This window comes from Meles meles, chromosome X, assembly GCF_922984935.1.
Source record: "Meles meles chromosome X, mMelMel3.1 paternal haplotype, whole genome shotgun sequence".
Classification (NCBI taxonomy): domain Eukaryota; kingdom Metazoa; phylum Chordata; class Mammalia; order Carnivora; family Mustelidae; genus Meles; species Meles meles.
This window is the reverse complement of record NC_060087.1, coordinates 1,603,647-1,626,982: the sequence shown is the minus strand read 5'-3', so window position 1 is coordinate 1,626,982 and position 23,336 is coordinate 1,603,647. Positions and strand designations below refer to the sequence as shown.

At 41.9% G+C, this 23,336-nt stretch overlaps 1 protein-coding gene across 2 annotated transcripts in view; it reads right to left on the bottom strand.

The window, feature by feature from the left end:
- Positions 1-314: 314 nt before the first annotated feature.
- The window catches only part of ARSF (arylsulfatase F), a 34,683-nt gene continuing 11,661 nt past the window's right edge, over positions 315-23,336 (bottom strand). For both annotated transcript variants that reach the window (XM_045995596.1, XM_045995595.1), the window contains exons 3-11: positions 22,733-22,882; positions 21,299-21,420; positions 18,683-18,805; positions 15,626-16,049; positions 12,451-12,587; positions 6,826-6,960; positions 4,978-5,140; positions 1,440-1,561; positions 315-998 (exon numbers count right to left, since the gene is read on the bottom strand). In XM_045995596.1, coding sequence (XP_045851552.1) covers positions 631-998; positions 1,440-1,561; positions 4,978-5,140; positions 6,826-6,960; positions 12,451-12,587; positions 15,626-16,049; positions 18,683-18,805; positions 21,299-21,420; positions 22,733-22,882 — 1,744 coding nt within the window. In that variant the 3' untranslated portion in view covers positions 315-630. The remainder of the gene's footprint in view (positions 999-1,439; positions 1,562-4,977; positions 5,141-6,825; positions 6,961-12,450; positions 12,588-15,625; positions 16,050-18,682; positions 18,806-21,298; positions 21,421-22,732; positions 22,883-23,336) is intronic.

Here is a 23,336-nt window from a genome sequence, read left to right as displayed (position 1 = left end):
AAGGCAACCCTAGCAAACCCACGCAAGGAGTCGTACCCACATCATGGCAGTGCAGGAAGGACAGAAGAGACTCCATGAAAGCTCTGCCTCATCCTCATGGGAAAATCCACACGGGGATCCCTCCCAAGTTTTTGATATCCCATTCTCAACTGAGTTTCTGTGAGTGAGAATAAACCCTTTTGGTGGGCTCAGTGGCCACTTTTGTCTCCTTCCTTTCAACGCGCTATGATTTCATCCATTATTATTTGTCCATTATTCGATTCTCCAGATTGAAATGATTTCAGTTATTCAATTCAAAACCATCGTGATTTCATTCATTATGCTTTAATGGTTGGCCTTTTGCCTTCCCCAATCAATGGGTTAGATGCACAGAGGACCTGACATGGAGAGTTTGCTTTGGAGAGCAACAGAGCCCATGTGAATGCTTGTCTCCTAACCCCAGAAGACAGGTTGAGATACACACTTATCACCAAGAGCAGAAAAGAAGTTAACAGACAGCGTCACAACCAATGGGTACATACTGATCTGGAGCTGTAGAGAAGCCCATTGGCTCTCCAACTCCTTCCTTGAAATTTTGCAGATGTCAACATCTGCTCACATAGGCTGCCTGATCCCAATCGTTGCTTCTCCTTACGGTCCCACAGCTGAGGTGCTCTGCTCCGTGTCACACAGACAGAAGGGGAACACACCACAGCAAGGCTTCAGCCATAGGTTGTTATAATTCAATTCGGACAACTGCTGCTGAACAGGAATGATGCTTTTCTTGTGTTCCTTCACAGCGTTGGCCACCGTTCGGATCACGACGTCAAACAAGGGCTCCGTGTCCCGTGTCAGAGGTGTGGACTCAGAGGGGTCCCTGGTGATGTCGAAGACAAGAGGAGGGTCGTGGTAGGTGACCAGGTTGCCTGAACATCTGCAATAGATGGTCTCATAGCAGGCCTGAGCTCCCGGCGGCTGAAACACGGGTGTCACGTAATGAACCTTCCACACTGCCTCACCTGGAGCAGAAAAGACACGTCAGGGACATCCAACTCCTGTGCCAACCAACCTTGTGTTCAAAAGAAGTTCAGAAGAAGATCTTGTGTTCTTCTATCTGGTCATTCTCTTTGCCCATATTTTGATGCTAAATATCATGCGATCCTTAGAACAATACTAAGAAATCTGAATCTGCTAGTAGAACTTTAAGTACTCTTGGAAGAACCCATTCCTTCTGCCTGTCAAAAAATGCCTATTTCTTCAAGACCTCCCCCATCTTTCTAAAGACGATGGTTCTTGGAAAGTTTTCCAAGAAGTTATTTTTGATCATCATCCCGGAATAAAAAGACTGGTCTGGGGTTGGTGACAGGGGCGGTATGGAGGACAAACGAACAAGGTGTTGAGCATGGACGTGAGTGACCATGACCGCGGCATCTGCAGGAAGTAGGGGCTGGTGTACTCACTGTCTTTGGGGTGCCAGCGCACAGCGTGGAGGAACGCTCCACAGTAGTGGAACAGGAACTCATGTGCGGAGCGTTGCACTTCACCCTGAAGCAAGGGCATGAGATTCTGCCCATCGATCACCCTGTGGACACACACAAAGATGTCAGGCGAGGGAGGTTGGCCAGGGGGCTGTTGGAGGGACGGTCTGTGCATTCGATGACATTTCCTGGGCCCAGAGAACAGCGTGCTGACTGTTCTGGAAATCCGTGCACACTGTCAGGAACATTACGTTCTCATGGGAAAGACGGGGAACAAATCTCAGCTTTCACAGTGACATGGCAAGACAGAGGAATGTGTCAGTGTGTGTCCATCTAAAGAGCACTTGGAGCTCTGTCCACAGAAGTTCTCAGAAGATGAGTGCTCTGGATGACTTCACAGATCAGAATTTCATCTGTACCTGCCATGCTACTCTGAAATGGGATCTTGTAGAACCTCTTTGAGGTACCTGGGTGGCTCATTTGGTTAAGTGTCTGACTCTTTATTTCAACTCAGGTCATGATCTCAGGGTTGTGAGATCAAGCCCTGCACTGGGCTCTCTGCTTGAGATTGTCTCTCTCCTTCTGCTCCTCCCTCCTTGCATGTGCTCTTTTTTAATAAATAAATACATACATAAATAAAATCTTACAAAAAATGAACTTCTAAAACAATGTGATGCTTTTTAACTTGTATTAGAAAACAGATCTTCTCCCTCATGTTAGAAAAAATAAAACCTACCTCATAATAAAAAATACAATGATAGCTGTCACACCATCCTAAAAATGATGGTAAAAGAAGTAACATTGACTTTATTCTCAGACACAATGATTGCTTCTCTTGACAATCCCTTAAAAAGCTAGTGGAACTAATTAAGTTTGGTAAGTTCAGCAGTATAGAAATTTATTTCTGTATCTTAGCAGTGAACAACTGGGACATACTTTTTTTTTAAAAAAACCATTTACTACATCACAAAACATGAAATATCAAGGGATACCTTTTTCTAATACTAACATTTTGTGTCCTGGAGCCATAAAACATCTGATAGATGTTTTTCTCATCAGATAGAACTGATAAGGGAGATAAACAATGTTCATAGATTGGAAAACTCAACATTGTTAAGATCTTGCTTTTCAACAAGGCAATCTATAGATTCAATATAATCTCAACCAAAATGCCAGAAGGCTTTTTTGTAGAAAGTGAGAAATGTATTCTAAAATTGACATGCGAGAGCAATCTGGAATAGCTTACATAATTTTAAAAAGGAAGAAAGTAGTTTGAAGGTTTTAGTTTGAAGGCTCAACTAAATAATTCCAAAATCGACTATCAAGCAAGATTATTCGAGCCAGTGTAGTATGGCCATAAGGGTGGACATACGAATGAGTGAAATGAGAGATTCCAAGAAATAGACCAGTGCATATATCAATCAGTTGATTTTCAACAAATATCCAAGGTAATCCAGCCAAGGAAGGACAGTCTTTCCTTAAAAGGCACTAGAATAATTGAATACCAAAATAGCAAAAAAAACTAAATCTGAACCCATACCTCACACCATATAAAAAGTTAACTCAATATGGACCATAAGTCTAAATGTAAAACCTGAAAATAAAGAAACCACCAGAAGAAATAGGAAATCCGTGTGACCTTTGGATAGAAAAATAGTTTTTAGATATGTTACAAAAATCATAATCTATAAAAGAAAAAAGGCAAACTGACCCTTATCAAAATTGAAAACTTCTGCTCTTCAAATAATAATGTAAAAGAATGAAGTTAAGACACAGAATGGAAAATACGATTGACAAAACACAGATCTGATAAGGAACTTGTGCTCACAATATATAAAGAGCTCTTACAATTCAACAATAAGAAAAGGAAATCCCCAATTAAAAAAAAAAAGTGGACGGACGGTTTGAAAAGACAATTCATGAAGAAGGGACAAGGATGGCCAATACAGGAGAATGTCCAACATCCTTGGTCATTAGGAAAGCACAAATTAACACCAGCATGATGCTCAACTACACAATTATGATAATGGTTAAGATGGAAAAGAGTGACCATACCCTGTGTGACAAAAGATGTAGAGCAACTGGAAATCTTATGTTGGTGGTGGGAACACCAGATAGGGTCGCCATTTTGAGAGTCAATCCAGCAAGTTTCTCATAAAGAGATATTAACAATATATCAGCACATAGAAACTTTTGGATTCTTTCTTTTTTTTTTTCAAAGATTTTATTTATTTATTTGACAGAGAGAGATCACAAGTAGGCAGAGAGGCAGGCAGAGAGAGAGAGAGGAGGAAGCAGGCTCCCTGCTGAGCAAAGAGCCCGATGCGGGGCTCGATCCCAGGACCCTGAGATCATGACCTGAGCCGAAGGCAGCAGCTTAACCCACTGAGCCACCCAGGTGCCCCCTTTTGGATTCTTTCACATCAGTTTTCTTTTTTTTTTTTTTTAAGATTTTATTTATTTATTTGACAGGCAGAGATCACAAGTAGGCAGAGAGGCAGGCAGAGAGAGAGGAAGGGAAGCAGGCTCCCTGCCGAGCAGAGAGCCCGATGCGGGGCTCGATCCCAGGACCCCGAGATCATAACCTGAGCCGAAGGCAGAGACTTTAACCCAGGCACCCCTCACATCAGTTTTCCATTGAAGAATGGAAAAGTACACAGAATAAAGATAGGACATTTTTAGAGCTAATTCTGAAAAGAAAAAAAAAAAAAGAAAAATGAAAACCAGATCAGTTCTATGAAGGAAAATCCTAATCAGAGCTTAGCAGACAATATTTCTTTAGATTGTAATTCTGCATAACCTTTGTGAGTTTAATATTTAGACTATGGCCATGTCCCAGAGTTAGTAAACCCCACTGATAGAGTAGAAAGTTATTTTTATGGCTACGATTGGCTCAGTTAAAAGAAAGCTACATTTCCACTAATATTACTATTTTTTAAAATGGGCCATTAAGCTGAAATTGATAAATTCGCTTCTTAGTAGAAGGGACTTGCATTCTGTTATTATTTTATACAAATTCTCAATAAATTCTAAGATTCGCTAAAAAGGAGGTTAGAAAAAAAAAAAAAACCTATGAGATCTTCTTTGCTGCTGTTTCTAATTTTCTTTGGGATCCATTTCATTTGCTTCAGAAAGAGATGAGGTCCCTTGCATGAAGAAGGACACATTAGCATCAGTCTTTGGGCTTACAAGGGACACATGGTAGGGGGTAGAAGCCATTCGAATGAACTGTGAAGAAGTCGCCTGCAAGTCTGCCTTGGTCGGTCGCTCCCAGGGAGTGGCACCATGCCATGGTCGAATGTCCTCTTGCTCGAATTCAAAAAAGTCACATCAGTGTTCCAAGTGCCCATGGAATGTCTTACCTTCATGTCCACCTCCCCGATCTTCCACAGTAGACATAGACAAAGCTAAACTTCCCTAGGTACTGGGGACAACATCCAACCCATTAAGACAGACTTCGCTGCCTTTGTCCCAAATGCTCTGAGAACAAAGATGATGAGAACAGGGGGGATGACATCACCTGTCCTGAGGGACCATGCCTCCGGACACGGCCGCTAGCGTAGGGAACATGTCCATTAAACTTGTAGGTTCCTCGATCACTTTCCCAGCCGGCAGTTTGCCCGGCCAGCGGATAAGTCCCGGAACGCGGATTCCACCTTCCCAGCCGGCCATGCCTTTCCCACCTACGAGGCGAGGCAACGGAGGGACAGTTAAATGGTCACGGTAGCAAGACTGCGTAGAAAGGTAAATGAGTATCAGTACAGACCATGTGCTCAGAGCCCACCCCGTACAGAGTCCTGATGAGGTCAGCAGTATATGTCCGTGGATTTACTTTGCCCCGGGCTGCTGATAGAGTTTTGATGGAGTAACTAGTCGTATTCTATTTGGGACATTTCTGCAGGTTTTGTTTTTGTTTTTGTCTGCCTGCAATGCTGTTACCTCACAAATACACCTGCTACGTCCCCCACCGCCTTCACACGTTTGCACACTATTTTCTCCGTCAGCCCTGCTGGTAGATTTCCTTTAGAATGACAGCATCCCCCTCCCAGAAGTTTTTGTGTTGTGTTCTGCTTTGTTTAGATTTTTACTATCCTCAAAATATCATAGAATTTACTTTTCCCGGTGTGGAAAATTTGAATTTCCTTAAATTTACTTATTAGTATTAATTTATTTATTTACTTATTCTCTTTTTCCCTCCACTAAACTGTATTGAAAGCGCTGATTCTTTGGTTTTGTTCACTACTGAACCCAGCACCCTGAAAACAAACTGATTACAATAGTATGCATATATGCTAATTTATTATCCCAAGCCAAGGGATTATAGAGCGTGGACCCAGAAGGCAACAGTGACCCCAACACGACAGGTCTAAACCAGTGTTGCCTTGAGCGAACCAGGAGGAATGGCCATCCTATGGTGTTAAGGGAGTTGGATTAGCTCATTAAATTATAGTGGAGTTTCAATCAAGCTCATGGAGAAATGGGGATTTTTTAAAAAAGATGTCCACCTAGGTAAAAATAGAGTTTCTGTAAGAACACTTTACTTTATGGGATTTATTTGCTTGAGAATGTACTTTACTTATAAAAGCTCCCAAAAGGCAGACATTCATGCCTCATGCCTTGTGGTCAGACTGAGGCAGAGACTACCCATTCATGCAAAAATCATTATTTCCTACTCAGGCTGTATTTTCATTATTCATGTAAAAATAAGCTCAGTTGCTTCACATTCAGTGGGAAAGCATGAATATTTTATTTTCCTCTGGAAAAAAAGTGTTGATATCTCTTCCCATATATAGGATAACACACACTGAACACTTTCCAGATAATTTTCTTACCCTGTCAGGATGCATACCACAGACCAGGCCAACATGGTGGCCAACGGAACATGTTTTCATGCACTAAGAGTCACACCAGGACATGGGGCTGATATCTGTGCATTTAATTATAAAACCAGACACAGGCTTGCTGCTTTGCGTACCCAGCCATATCCTCACAAGTGAGCACCTCAGCTTCCTTGTCCTCTGTACTCTATCTAACACACTCAATCTTCTATCAATGGTCATGTACAGGGAATCAGTGAGTAGCTGGATCCTCGATTCAAAGGCATGTGGGTACGTTAATGCTTTAACATCTCATGGGGTCACCAGGGAGGCAGATTTCTGGATACGCCCTCAGCAGAACGCCAGCCCTGGTGGGCCAGCCTCCCCCAAAAGGTATCATCGGTTACACGCTCCATTTTACCCAGAGTCAAATAAAAGGCACTTGCCTGCTTTTTCTCACGTTCATCCGTTCCCTTCATGGATGCCCATGATCGCGAGCACAGGAGAGCTTATTCACAACAAGACCCCCCTTCCAAATCCCCACTCCTTACCTTTGTATATTCCGTTCCACCCTCCACGCTGGGAATGGCCCACCCGTGCCTCCAAGTGTCCCCCATGATCTGATGTAAAGTAGACAAGGGTGTGGTTCTTCAGACCAAAAAAGTCGATGGCATCGAGAATCTTGCCTGAAATCAAAGAAAGTGGGAGGGGAAACTCGTGTTATGAATGTCATCATGAGCTTTGGGCTATAGCGCCAGTCCGACCGGTGACCCATTTCAGTGCAAAACTGCCTTTCATCCATGGTACCCCTGCTTCTTCTGGGTAGCGGGTGAGCTTAAGAAGACTCATGTTTTCTGAACTCCTCATCAGCGTCTCGCATTGGACAGATAATTATGCTCAAAGAAGAGTGAAAATGGATTCGTTCTTTACTATGGTACTAGTATTCATTGTTACATTATTACTACCTGGTAATCATATTTATTTTTACTGTGTTATGCGGACACAAGCGTTGATACTTTTAACTTATTATTATGTCGAGCCTTTGCTGATTTTTCATGTGGGGGGTTCATTGTTTCTGTTCTTGATTTAGACAGACTCCCTTATCAAAAGGTGAAAGCATGTTACATTGTTGCTCATAGTTCTTCTGTTTTCAAGGAGCATCAGGTGAGTGTTTAAGAAGCACATTTCTGGTATTTCGGGAAGCGTTGAGTCTCTGCCTCTGTCATAACTTCCGTGTGGCTTAGCGGCTTTGCATTCACCCGGTCTGGACATCCGTGTTTCCACGCAGGCGGGTCCTCTGCGTGCATCTATGATCCTGCTTCTTGTCTTCTTGCAAACGCACCTGCCCCACAGCATTAGGACCGACCCTAAAGACTTCACCGTAACTTGATCCCATCGGCAAAGGCCCTATTTCCACATACTGTCTCTTCCACAGATTCCAGAAGTTAAGACGTCGGCCTTTCTTTTAGAGGACATGATGCAACCCCCAACACTGACCGGGCCCGAGATATTCAATCCCTGCCACTCTGAGTTAATTTCCTCCCTCTACGTTCTCCTTCTCACTGGACTGTCTCCACGGCCACCTGTTTCTGCTTCCCTGATCTGAAAGTCAAATCTTCTGCATGTAGTTAATGTTTTAAGTTTGATTTTTAAAAAATATTTTCTTTATTTGGCCGAGAGAGAGGGAGCAAGGGGAGCAGGAGGCAGAGGGAGAGGGAGAAGCAGGCTCCCCGCTGAGCAGAGAGCCCGATGAGGGGCTTGATCCCAGGACCCTGAGATTGTGACCTGAGCCGAAGGCAGAGACTTAACCCACTGAGCCACCCAGCCGCCCCTATATATTGATTTTTGATATTGCAGCTGCTATGAATGAGATACCCTATCACCTACTGTATGTTGAAATGGGTTATTTTTTTTTAAAGATTTTATTTATTTATTTGACAGAGAGAGATCACAAGTAGGCAGAGAGGCAGGCAGAGAGAGAGAGAGAGGGAAGCAGGCTCCCTCCTGAGCAGAGAGCCCGACGCGGGACTCGATCCCAGGACCCTGAGATCATGACCTGAGCCGAAGGCAGAGGCTTAACCCACTGAGCCACCCAGGCGCCCGAAATGGGTTATTTTTAACATAAAGAAAAGTATTACTTTTGGTGCATATTTCTAACAGAGAAATTTGTAGGACATATATGTATGTATATGCATAATAAGCTAATTATAATATTACTTTAATTCTGTCCTAGGAGTTTAGTACATAATTACATCAACAGATGTATTATCTCAATGCCTATATTATTATGTGTCTTATTGCTATGGTATATAATAATATAGCATGCTATTAATAATATCATACGCTAATGATTTATGTACATCATATTATACAGAACATGATATACCATTACTAACGATGTATGTATATGTTAGAGTATATTATTATATTTTATATTATATATTACATTGTGTATGGGGCAGAGGGAAAGAGAGAATCTCAACCAGACTCCACACTGATCTCAGGGTCCAAGGCAGGCCTCAATCCCTGAGATCATGACCTGAGCTGAAACCAAGAGCCAGACCTTAACCCACTGAGCCACCCAGGTGCCCCCCAATTAATAATGTTTCTAAAATCTCTCAAAACATTGAGAATAGAGCCAGTTAAAAGCATTGGCCAACCTTATGCTTAAGGGTAAAATATTGAACTGTTTCATTAAGATTGGCTACAAAAGAAGGGGTTTTCTGTCGTTATTATTATAACTCATTTTTTTAGGATTACCTAATCAAAGAAATTAACAGAAAACCTAAATACACGTGTCGTTAGATGAAGACCCTAATTTGATACTGTTAATGGACATAATTGTCTATCTTGAGAACTCTGGAAAGTATAATACAACTATTATTATATGTCTGTGATATGTAATATGAACAATTAATTCTATTCTATATAATACACAATTATATCACATAATACATGAGAATATACTAATAGTAATATACTCATAATATATTAATAATATATACTAATAATGTAACTATGTTATATAGTATACATAATATAACACAATTGTAATTATAACATGCAATATGCATACATATTTATTTTATTAGACTCTGTACAGTTTTCAGCATAGATAATCACATCCATTACAGTTACCATGTTATTCTGAGATGTTTCTATCCCTAATATTTCAAGAGATTTAAAAAAAATTATTATGTGGTGAGCATGGAAATGTATAATACCTTTATGTAAAAATAAATTTTTATTACAAATATAATATGTATATTTCTAGCATCAACTAAAATAGATTATATAAACATTTATAGATGTTATATATTTATAGTCATTGAATTTCTATTATATATAATATATTACATAAATTTATATTGTGTATTATATTATTATATATAATATATATTATATATTTATTATGCGTTATATATAGGATTTTATATTTATTCTCTATTACATACATTGTGTTTATTATATATAATATATGTCATAATAATATGTCATATAATAAAATATATATAGAAATATCTCATAAATGCTATTTAATACAAATATATATATACAAATATTATATATTATAGATGCTGTATAATACAAGCATCTACACAAATGTTATATATTATATTCTAGATACTGTATAATACAAATATCTACACAAATAAATTATATATTTGATATATATTATAGATACTGTGTAATATAAACATCTACACAAATGTGATATATTCTAGATACTGTATAATACAAACATCTACACAAATATATTATATATTTGTTATATATTATAGATACTGTATCATATAAACATCTACACAAATGTGATATATTATATTCCAGATACTGTATAATACAAACATCTACACAAATATATTATATATTTGTTATATATTATAGATACTGTGTAATATAAACATCTACACAAATGTGATATATTCTAGATACTGTATAATACAAACATCTACACAAATATATTATATATTTGTTATATATTATAGATACTGTATCATATAAACATCTACACAAATGTGATATATTATATTCCAGATACTGTATAATGCAAACATCTACACAAATATATTATATATTTGTTATATATTATAGATACTGTGTAATATAAACATCTACACAAATGTGATATCTTCTAGATACTGTATAATACAAACATCTACACAAATATATTATATATTTGTTATATATTATAGATACTGTATCATATAAATATCTACACAAATGTGATATATTATATTCCAGATACTGTAAAATGCAAACATCTACACAAATGTGATATCTTCTAGATACTGTATAATACAAACATCTACACAAATATATTATATATTTGTTATATATTATAGATACTGTGTAATATAAACATCTACACAAATGTGATATATTCTAGATACTGTATAATACAAACATCTACACAAATATATATTTGTTATATATTATAGATACTGTATAATATAAATATCTACACAAATGTGATATATTATATTCCAGATACTGTATAATGCAAACATCTACACAAATGTGATATCTTCTAGATACTGTATAATGCAAACATCTACACAAATATATTATATATTTGTTATATATTATAGATACTGTATCATATAAATATCTACACAAATGTGATATATTATATTCCAGATACTATATAATGCAAACATCTACACATGTTATATATTATATTCTAGACACTGTAGACAATAAATACAGACATACACACACACAAGCTTCAGTTAATGCTGACCATTGCCATGACCACGACCTAATTAATTTTTAAATCTCTCTCAAAGTTACTCGACACCAGTAAACAATGTAACTGTCTGTGCTGGAAACCCTAGAGATTTCGGTGACCCTGGAAATAGATGTCTCATGTTGATCCCATCTACTTACATTTTCAATATACCTTTCATACATGTGTCTTGGTATTTGCGAGTGCACAAAATTTCTCAGACACTGTGGCCCTCTCCTGGGTCCTTGCTGCCCTGCCCAGGGGAGCAGCCAAGGGCACCTGGTTCCCTTACACACCCGGCCCCGAATTCAATCCCAGCCGTCATCACTTTTGTGCAAACGGGTCCAGCCAAGCCTGTCCTCCTGCTCCCATGGTTCATCCGTCTGCCTCACATTGGACACTCACTCTCCTGTGCCATTCTGGAGGAACCTGCTCTGAGCTAAGGGAATTTTCAGAGACTCATTTTGGATGCGTATCTAGTTAGGCACCAGAGGATTTCCCCTGGGTTGGGTCAGGGATGCCATTTGCATTGGAAGGCTCTATCTGGGTTTGTGGAAGCAGGAAGCCAGGTGGAGGGTGGGGGGAAGGAGTTGCTGTAGCTTTCCCAACACCTGGGAAATGACAGCCTGTAGGAGTCCGAGGGGTTATGGGATAGTTCAGAAGGACCCAGCCAGATTTCCTCATCTCTGTCTGTAAAGCCTGGCCCTACACCAGCAGCTGCTGAGCTAGCAAATAGGAGTAAGTAGATTCTGATCCTGGCTCCCCCAGAGCTGTCCTGTAACCTTGATCAAGACCCCAGTGTCTTGTGCCCTTATTTTCTCATCTGCCAAGGGGGACCACAATGTTGAGTATGGTCCCCACTCCTAGAAGGCTCATGGGGATCCCTCCAGAGCACACTTGAAAGAATGCATGCCCCATGCATCAGTGGGCTCATGCAATCAACAGATCCCACTGCTTAACTGTTAAAAAGGACACTTTAAACAAATTCATCCGTATGATGCCCCAACCAGGAACCAAAACAACTTTCTAACAAAACTTCCTAACAAGGACAACAGCAATTCCCAAGACTTGGGGTTTGGTCTTAGGTTCTGGTTTTGTTCTTTGTTTGCCTGTTTTTCGCGATCACACCCACGCACCCCACAGCCGGGCACACACACCTACGCCTACCTAAGCAGAGACATGCCTTCGTATGTGCTATGTTTCAATAAATCTGATTGATATGTTAAATAATTCTTAGAGGTACCTGGGTGGCTCAGTCAGTTGAGCCCCTACCTTTGGCTCAGGTCATGATCTTGGGGTCCTACGATCGGGCTCTCTGCTCAGCTCTGTGCTCTGTTTCTCCTTTCCCCTGGTCTAGCTCACTCTCTCTCTCTCCCTCGTCTCAAAAAAATAAATAAAATCTTAAAAAAAGCACAGAGTTCCACAGTCCATAGGTCCTGCCACTTACCCACCATGGAGTCCATCTCCTGCACATTGTCCCCATATAAGCCATGCTGGCTGGTGCCGATGAACTCGGTCGTCGTGGGGAGAGGCTCGTGCACATGCAGAAAGGAGAAAACAAGGAGGAAGGGTCCTTCACGGTGCCTGGGGAGACATCAGTCACTCCACTATGAGTCTGCAAAGTCTGGGAAGGGGAACCACATCATTTTGGTCACGCAGACCCAGTGTCCATCCATCCTCTATGCACCCCAGGAGAGAAAGATGCATGCACGAGGCAGCCTCTTGGAGAAAGCATCCTGGCTGGGGTAGATGCCAGCATCCTCCAGCATCTGGATTGCTCCCCAGCACATGTGTGGGAGGGTTTATTTCCTGAGTGGCCCCATCTGGCCCAAGGGAGCTCACAAGCCCATCCAGCTTTGCCCAGAGCACTTTTCCCATGACTGATAAAGTCTCAGGCCAGAGTCACACCCAAAAGACCAAAGGGATGGTGGCTCGGGAGTGGTTTCTTAGAAACTCTGACTCTAAAAAAATATAAAAAAAAGAAAAAGAAACTCTGACTCTTTCACAATCCCCAAGCAAGCATGGACAAACATGTCTTGGCAAGCTGCCTCCACACCTTCAGGTCTCCTGGGAAGACAAAGGAAATGAATATGACCTACTTCGAGCCCTGACAACCCATAGGGAAGATAAGTTATCAGCTAACCAGGGCAGGACAACCACAGATGACACTCCTTGGAAAATGTCTGTTCTGATGACATGTGATGGCATAAAGAATGAGGGGAAAAATGAAAAAAAAAAAAAGTTGGGTCATGGGGAGCTGCGTTGAATGGCATCCCGCCAAAACTGGTGCCTATGCAGAGGCTCAGAATGGGATCTCATTTGAGAATGGGGTCTTTAGAGATGTAATTAGTGGAGAGGTCATCTTGGGGTGACGGGGTCCGGGGGACCAGGATCCAAGAACTGGTGTTCTTAAAGGAAAAGGATGGTTTGCAAGGGATACTGAGGATTGAGATGACACGGTTGTTGCTTTACATCACAAAAGGGAATCTGCAGATGGGATTAAGTTCAGGACCTTGAGATGGGAAGATAATCCTGGATTATCTGGCTGTGGCTTCCATGCAATCACAAGTGTCCTTGTAATGGGGTCCCCAATATGGACAAAAAACAGTGTAGGCAGGAGGTCAAGGAAACCCTGCAGCCCCTCCATCCTGGGAGAAGAAACAGACTCTTCCCTAAAACCTCCATAATGAGCCAGTCCTCCCAATGCCTCGATTGTAGCCATGTAGGATGAGATTCAGATTCCTGACCTCCAACACCATAAAATAGTAAATCTGTGTTACCTTAAGCCACTCCTGCTTGCAGAAATCTCTCCCAGGAGCCACAGGAAACTCACACACTGAGAACCCCGATAAAAGCAACTCTACCATCCACGAACCTACAGGCTGATGCTGCTCGTGGCAACTTCAATAATCCACAGAGTGGCTTCCGAATGGTGCCACTGTGGACCATAGAGACCTTCTGAAACTCAACATAGCTCTTAGCGATGGAAGTACTTTTTCACTTTGTTCTTGATGTACTAATGCAAATAGTAAGCAACATGTGCAGGCATCTTCAGACTTGAACTGGCTCATGGAATGTAACAGGATCACTCATCGAGATCTTTTGACATGATGATGTCATCTCATAACATCTTAATGTGTCCCCTTGCAAAGCATCTGCAGCTCTGGACATAAAGGAAGTTTCCAGGGGAGGAGTTTGCCTGAAGAGAAACCAGCCATCCCATTGCACCCGCAATGCAAAGACGGTTTAATTTCTCTGAGTCTAAATTTGTATTGTGCCCACTGTGGCTACAAGGTGAAGACAAAGCTACCTACAGGTTCCCCAAGATCCTTTACATCACCAAACTACTCTATGTGCCAGCCAAACACACACCAGCTTACAGATCCCCTACCCCAAGATGATCTCATCCTCACAAATGACACCTCCAAAGACCTTATTCCCAAATAGGATCACATTCTGAGATTCTAGGTAGACATGAAAATTGGAGGGACACCACTCAACCCAGCTCACCATGGTACAAACACTTTTTAAATTTGTTTTTTTCCCGTTCTTTTCATTTTGATATCTCACCAGAGCAGAAATTTTTCAGAGTGGCATTTGCATAACATGGCTGTCCTTGTTAGCTGAGGATCTATTTTCCTTGTGCTAGAGCTTCACACGGTAAGCCTGAAATCTGTTCTTCATTTTCTTCTGGCTCATGTTTGAAGATTCAATTAATGTACTTTCTCAAGTACGGCTTCTCAGACATGTTGGAAAGTCCCTACAGTTTGGACTGGTAGCACCTGGATTTAGGGCCATTAGCTTATTTTTTATCATGTGCTTGTACTATGTTGTCATTCCTAAATGCAAACTTCTCCTTGACGTCTAGAATGAATCCCCAGGATGGTGATTAGTCATGGTAAAGCCTTGGGCAATGTTGAAATGGTGAGTAAAAAGTGTGTTCACAGTCTTTAAAAAAAAAAGCAACAACTAGAGACCCATAAATGTGACTCCTTTAGAAAGTTTCCAGGCATTATGTTCTGGATGCACTGGGTTTTATAATGATCTCCACTGATCTCAGTTGAATAACGTCCCTTGTGTAGCTCATGCTCAATGATAAACCCTCAGATTTTAATTTCTCAGGGAAGTTTCTTTCCGCACAGGAAAACAGTGCAATGGCCAACGTATTCTACTACCTGGTTTCCTGGCAAATACATTTCCCATTGCACATTTTTATGCAGACATTATGTATATCAATACATATACATGTATTATAAATTAACAGGCCAGATTTGTAATTTTGAGCTCTGTGTGAGTCTATCTGCTTGGTCTGACCAAATATGAATTTCAAGGCCAATGGAGAAATTGTGATTTTAATAACAAGAACTCGAACGAGGTAGCCTTCCTTAGGTACTGCGTGCAGAGTCCAGCTTGCCTCCAAAACATCCTGTATTGTATACTGTCTAGCCCTAACTACTTGTAGTCCCTTTCTTAATTCAATATTGTTCAAATCGTCCTCTCTCATTTTTGAAAAAGTGTTCATTGTGTTATGTTTTTAAAACACTCGTCTCTTGAAAATACTCGGTCTTAAATCCATTAAGATTTATGGATTTTTTTTTTTATAAATTGTAAATTACTTTTACCTTTCCATAAATGAAATCGCCTCCTTCACCATGATGGAACCAGCTCGCTCTGCCTTCATGGGCTGCTCGGTGATGTCGTGCTGTCGGAGGAGGAGGCAATCCCAGTACAAAGGAGACGTGTAACTGGAGAACCAAAAGTAGCCCAGCAGAAAGATAAAAAGAACCATAGAGAGGATGAAGGACCAGGGAAGAGAGATCAAGTGACACAGTTTCGCCAAGAGGAGAGTGAGTGCAGCAACGGCGACCAGCTGCACACAAAACCAGATTTTGCTTTCGATGGCTAATTCTGTGTCACGAGAGGGATCTGGCCAGCAGGGGCTGGTGAGAGTGAATGGCATGCCATAGAAGTAATCAAAGCCATAATGATTTGGATGATGGCACTGGTCATGTCGGGACTGGCAGTTTAAGCCTTGATGCCATTTGCCTGAAATGACAAACAGACAAATTAAGCATAGTATGCCGGCACACCATGAAGATCACGTGAGCACTCTTCATTCAGAACAAGCGGCTCATGCACAAAAATGGAACAGCAAATCGTTTCCTTCTGCCTAAAAATCTGAGGTCAGCACCCGACTCATCTTTTGCTCCTCTTTAGCTCACAGACGTTTGGGCTAAGATCTGGTTGCGAGTGACCAGATGGGATGGAAGATAAAGGGAGGAAAAATACAGCTGTGAGTTTGTAGGAAGGATGTGAACTGGGCAGCTTCTCATTCACAGAAGGAAATAAATCATAGCAACTAAGATAAATGCATGACAGACAGGTCAGGGCAGATTACAGGTGTGGAGAGATAAGTGAGTAGGTAGGTCAGTACATGATATTAGATAATGCGGTATATATGACATAAGATGGATGGACGACAGGGCTGGTGGATAGATACGTAGGTTGATGGTTATGTAGGTAGGTATATAGACAGATGATAGATAGATAGATAGATTGATACAAATAAATGATGGAACATAGATGGGGCATATATATTTGTATATGCAAGAGGATAGATGGATAGATAGATGATAGATGAATGGGAGGATGTGTGCATGGATGGCTAGATGGGTATATAGATAACAGATAAAGACAGATGACAGCAGATAGATAAATAGACAGATGATGATAGACAGATGATAGATAGATAGATATGGATGAATGATGGAGGATGGACCAAGCATGGATGAAGGATGGTTGGATCGCTCACTGGATGGAAATCCTAGGTCTCCCACTAAAGTTCACTAAACTTTATTTGATAAAACTTGCCACACCTTGAACAGTAACAAAAAGACCCAAGGGCATGGGCATCCTGTTGGCATATGGATTCTAAGAGACAATGATCACGTGTATGCACTGAAACATTAATAGTCCCCTGTGTGGAGTTAGAACTACATGAAGGATCCATGTACTCACATCGCTGAGCAACTGAGGGGGTAAGCAGATGAGAGACAAGGCTATGGCCCGGGTTTCTCCATCCTGCACCTGCACTAAGATTGTCTTCTCTTGCCCATGTCAAATTGGTCACAAAGCTTGATTTCAAACGGCATCTTATTTTCATACCATTTGAAACCCAGGCTCTCAAATGGGGATAGTAGGTTTAGGTTCCAATGGGTCGTCATTGGTTGACATCGATCATCTTTGGCCATGAGAAAAAAGACATCTGTACCATATCCATGGTTCCATTTTGATGAAATAATTAGGGAGGGGCAGACAACTTATCTTGAGAACATACACAAGCACGGAGAGGCTGACAAATGTGATCTTATTGTGCAACGTTTGCATTCCAGTGTCTCATGTGTCTCTCAGTGTTGGGAAGAAACAATTTCCTCAGCTTTGAAATTAAGGAACTGTTATTCTCAGACATCCCTTCTGCCTGTAAGTTATCAATGTCAATTTCCACTGCAATTAACTAAGAATCCTGATCATTACCATCCCTCTGCAATGCAGTCCGGTGACTAAATGCAGACTTAATCATCGCCCAAGGGAGTAGCACAGTTTTTTCGTCTTCATTGACTCTCTTGAGCTGTGGAAGTGGTGAAAGAAGGAGCTAACCCATGGGGACAGCCTGGAAGGGGTCCATGGAAACTTTCTGAGGCAACAAAAATGCTCTTTATCTTGATTTAGGTGACAGATACAGGGTGTAGACATTTTTCAAAAGACATTTTTGTTAAAGATACATTTTATTCTATTTGGATGATGGAGACAGGCTGTAGACATTTAGATGGAGTCAAAAGTTGACCCCATAAGAAGTTAATGATGCATCAAGCTATTTGTGTGCTCTTAAGAGAGCTCATCACATTTCTTAAATCATACATGGTAAATGAGATGAAGGACTTCAGAGTCTGCAGAGGATAATAGAGGAAGACCATCATAGAACAGTGGGGGTCTGTGCAAACATGATATGGAAACACATGGGGTGGCCATCTGGCAAAGCCTGGTCATCAGGTGGGAAGGGATCTTCTGTGGTGCCTGACGTATGTATGAAAAGGATAAACATGCACCATTTAGGAAGGAGTGAGTGTGTGTGTGTGTGTGTGTGTGTGTGTGTGTGTGTGTTCAGTGGAGAGGGTCATTATGACAGAGGGTCCCAGGTGAACAAAACACAACAATGAAAGAGGGTTCTGGAGGACACGGGGGACACACTTACTTGAGAAAGATCATATATTAAACAGATTAATGTTGGAAAGAGAAGGGTCAGAGGTAGCCAATGAAATGGCAGATGCAGAACCTACATCACACAGAGGGTCTTCTCTGCCATAGCCAAGATGCATGTTTATTTCGAAATCAAGGGTTTCCAAGAAAACCATGTCAAGTAGAGAGCGCAGGGGTGCGGGGACGGTGCAGTCAGTTAAACATCAGGCTCTTCATTTATGCTCAGGTTACGATCTCAGGGTCGTGAGAACGAGCCCACATCGGGTTCTGTGCTCAGCGCAACTGGCTTTGGATTACCTCTCCCTTTCTCTCTGCCCCTCCCACTCGTGCTCTCTCAAATAAATAATAAATCTTGAAAAAAGGATAGAACAACACATATTATTTTTTATAATAAGTAAGTCACGCCTTTGGCCACTTCTTACCTATTAATGCCGTGCTGTACCCTTGGTTCTTCAGTAAGGCAGCAAATGTCGTCTCGTTATGAGGGAGTCCAGCAGGGGCTCCAAGGGTGATGATGACACGGTTCTGTGTGCTGGAGACCATTCCTAAGTGGGATGGAAAAACAAAACAAAACAAAACAACAGAGCACACATATACAATGAGTAAATGCCCATCAGCATCTACTTAGGGAGACTGTTATTCTCTTACAGAGAAATTAGGGAGATGAGTTACTCTCAGACGTCCCTTCTGCCTGTAAATCATCAATGATTCCATCAACGTGCAATTAGCTAGGAAACCGTCAGTTACCATCCCACTGCAATGCCATTGTGAGACTAAATGCAGACTTAATCATCGCCCAAGGGAGTAGCACAGTTTTTTCCTCTTCATTGACTCTCTTGAGCTGTGGAAGTGGTGAAAGAAGGAGCTAACCCATGGGGACAGCCTGAAAGAGGTCCATGGAAACTTTCTGAGCCAACAGAAATGTTCCTGATCTTGAACATTGGGTGACAGATGCAGGGTGTAGACATTCTCAAAATATTTTTTTTTTTAAGATACATTTTTAAGGTCCATCCACCATGAAGAGGAAGTGAGTTATGGAGGGTTCAGAAGCTGGAGGGTTCAGTTGTAACATGTGAGGAACAGAAAATCATCACACAGGGGAGGAAAATTGTGTTTCCCGGAGAGAACGCACACTGGCCTCCACTACAGACCTCTTTACACGTTTGTATGCACAGACAACATTATCAGACATGCACAAACACACCATTCAAATGATAGTAACACATAGACTCCAGCATGTTTATGATGACACAAGGTATCTTTTCAATAGATACTGGTGATTGAACATCCAACACAAGCTGCCCTTGGTGGGGAAATCACCGTATTGGAAAAGGAGCCAAAAAATGAAACCTTGTGAAAACTTCAAAGCCTACTGTTTCTACAACGGATTCTTTTTTCCGACAATAGATTTTAGTTGTATTTGTGCAAAAGGTAGATATGCCAAATGTCTGTCAAAAACCTGGCTTTGGGGCCTCTGAGAAGACTGGACACCTAGTTTTTGAACCTCTCCATTCCTTACCAAAAATAGAGCAATACGAAAAGAAAACTGCTCACTCATGGACATCACAAATGACAAGTCTAGGTGACAGGTAGATGGGGACATGTCAAACAAGTCCAAGATATACATTTTACAGAAAAGAAGCAGAAGAATGCAAACCAGTTTCTGAAGGATCCTTTAACTCAAGAAGCCCAGAATACCCACCAGCTGTTCTCTGGACAGGAGTAAAAACAGAGGGACTTTCCCAGTCCCACTGCTAGTAACCGAAGATTTCTGAGTGTATTGAAAATGTTGGAGTCATCCAGCCTGAAGAACTCCCTAAACCGACCTATCCTGGCTTCCTTCCAAAATGGCGGCCCAACCTTGGAGCAAAATCTGGGAGTGTAGAGAAAAATTGAATACGATGGGACAAAGTGGATGAAAAGAAAGAGAAATTCCATATAAAAGCAAAAGAGGCGATTCAGTAGGACACTTTCAGAGAGGGCGCTCCCATTGTTTCAATACCATATGCAAGGATGCAAGAGAAAAGTCTTCCAAGTTGGATTTGGTAACCATGTCCTCTGCATGAAACCATCTCCTTTGTGACGTTAGGGAACCTGGTTTCCCATAAAGTGAGTAGCACAGAAGAAAAACGGGAGAGTCAAATCACCTATAAGTTTGCCATAAGGAAAAAAAAAACACAGAACAGCTGGACCCGATTCATCTTAGCACAAGCTAACCAAGATATCATCAACCAACCTCACGGGATGCAAAAGGTTATGTGACAACCTGAAACAAGCTGGACAAGGGGCTTCTCAAGCTTGACTAAGAATTGGACGTAAGAACTGGACACCATTCACCTAGGAATTGTATGCTCTGCATCCTCTTCAACTGTAGAATTTGTGTCCATAAACCACGGCCGGTCTGACCATCTTTGAAAATATAACCACATGGTCCACACATTCCACCCCTCAGTATTGTATCCGAAAGAACTGAAAATACGTGTTGAGTCAAGAACGTGTCGGGACAGGTACACAGCAGAACTAGTCATAAGAGCCTAAAGCCAGAAACAATCCAACGGTTGGTCAATCAAGAGATGAATAAACAGGACATGTTAAAACCATATAATCCTACGATGTGCGATAACCGTTGACGACCTTCTGGCGGGTCCTCCTCATGACACCCACAATTAGTACAGATGCATCTTGCTAATTACTTCCTTCCAAGAGAGCTTGTCATTCTTGCCCTGGGAGGGAAAATCCTGCCTACTCCTGATCACAGCACACTCAGGATAAACCATCAGCTCGAGGTGAAGAGACACAGCCATACAGGGATGGCTTGGGCCAAGGAGGGGAACAGTGGTTGCCATGCAGACTTCTGCAGCTGTGAATGCAAGGACCTGTGTGTGTGTGTGTGTGTGTGCGCGTGCGCACACGCACACACACGCGTGCACGCACATTTTTGGGGAATTTTTTTTTTTTTAAATGGACTAGCCACATTTTCATTTCCTTGAATCCTAACGTGTCCACAGACCATAATAGAGGCACGTCCATCTACACACCGGATCGGATGGGGTATCTTCCCGTGAGGAAGGCGGCCCGGCTTGGGGTGCATATGGAGGCTGCAGAGATGTGGTGATTCAGCTGCACGCCTTCCTTGGCTAGGCGGTCGATGTTAGGTGTCCTGGAAAGAGACAGAAAGGGAATTGCAGAGAAGAGGAGGAGGGAAGAGACAGACAGAGGCAGAGACCAACACTGCTGTTTACGATGATTCCTGGAGCTTGGAAGAGCAGAATAAGTACCCACACACAGAGCCATATTTCCTTTTTCTCCTCACGTCATGGAAAAAATACAGCTGAAGTTTTAGACGGTGGCCGTCTTTTGGAAGGTTGATACAATGTGCTTCTGCGATATGGTGTCTAATGCATATACGGCCCTGGCTTCTAAAATATATATTAAAAAAATTTACGTGTCTGTGGACTGATTCATTAAGGCGAATGACTTACAGGCTGTAGTTACACCTAGCTACTTACGGACACAAGGAAAAGTTCAATGCACATGTTCCGTAGAGAGAAGTCCTTGCTCTAGACCAAGTTCGCAACCCCTGCCTTGTCATTCCCTGTAAAGACGCCTGCAGGTTGGAGACCATCAGATAGACTTCTACAGCAGAATGGCTTGGCTGGATGCAAATAAAGTGTACTGGGACCCAGCTTTCGTCATGACGGAAGTGATCGAACAAAATGGAATTGTTAAAGTATAGGGGTCATATGTCAAGTGTGGTAGTGACGCACGTCAATGGCTTTTGTCGCTTACCACAGAGCTCCGACTCTGTTGGCCCTATGTTTTTTGATTCTTCCAGAGGACCCACTCTTAAAATGGAAGGATATCACCTTAAAAGTCTTCAAAAGTTAGGAAGCATAAAATGACCAGCTCCACCACGTAAAAGTATGCGTAAAAAATCATCACTCATCGGGGTCACCTGGGGGCGCTTGGTCCGTTGAGCAGAAGACTCTTGGTTTTGGCTCAGGTCATGATCTCGAGGTCGTGGGATTGAGCTCCCATTGGACTCCACGCTCAGTTGGAAGTCTGCTCGAGATTCTCTCTCTGTCCCTGCACCCCTCTCTCCCTTTCTAAAATAAATAAATCTTTTTAAAAATCGTCCCTTGTGTCATAATGTTGCATATCACAGAGGGCTCACTATGTGTCAGGTCTCGGCTCCAAATGCACTGCACGTATGAACTCACAACTGTATACTCTCCACCTGTGCGTTCAAGCAATGAGAAAGGAAACCAAGACACTCCCTCGAGAGTTCACCAGCGATAAGTGCAGATCCAAGATTCAAATCCAAACAGGCCTGGTTTTAGCATTATTTGTTCCTTTTAAAGACAATTTCCCACCCATGAGTTTGGTTTTCCACATGATAGGGTCATAAAAGCTTATCAACCTCCCAAGCCCAGACAACAGATGAAATAACGCAACTCAGCCCGAAATCTTACCTCATGGTGTCATTGCCAAAGCAGCCCAGGTCCCCAATCCCAAGGTCATCCACCATAATCAGGACTACATTAGGCTTATCATCAGGCTCCTCTTGGGACCGGCATGGATTTAAGAGTACACATATCCAAGGCAGAGCAATGAAGAGCCTCCTGAAAAACAAGCATGGATTTTGTGCAATGAGGTTGGGAGCTACGTCCCTTGGCAATGTCCCCTTCTCATGAAAACAACCAGGCACATCCTCCCTGAGGAAGAGGAGAGCCTCTCAAATTTCTCTCTCCAAGCACTGGCTGCTGCTGTTGAATGGGGTCCCCGAGGCTCAAAATGACCCTCTCTTGGGTTTCCCACTCACATACACTAAATGTTTTTCCAGGAGGTGAAGTCTGCAATCATTTACTCAGAGACAAAGCATTTCTTAGGCCAGAGGCAGTGAGACTCCTGAGGTCATATCCTTGGAAGAAGGATCCTGCTGACTTTCCTTCACACCAGACGGACCTCAAACGTGGGCAGCTGTAGAGGTTTGCCGAGGGGACATTTGGTTGGAGCAGCAAACACCAACAGCAACAATAGTTGCAATACAAATTGTTGTATATACAATACAAAACC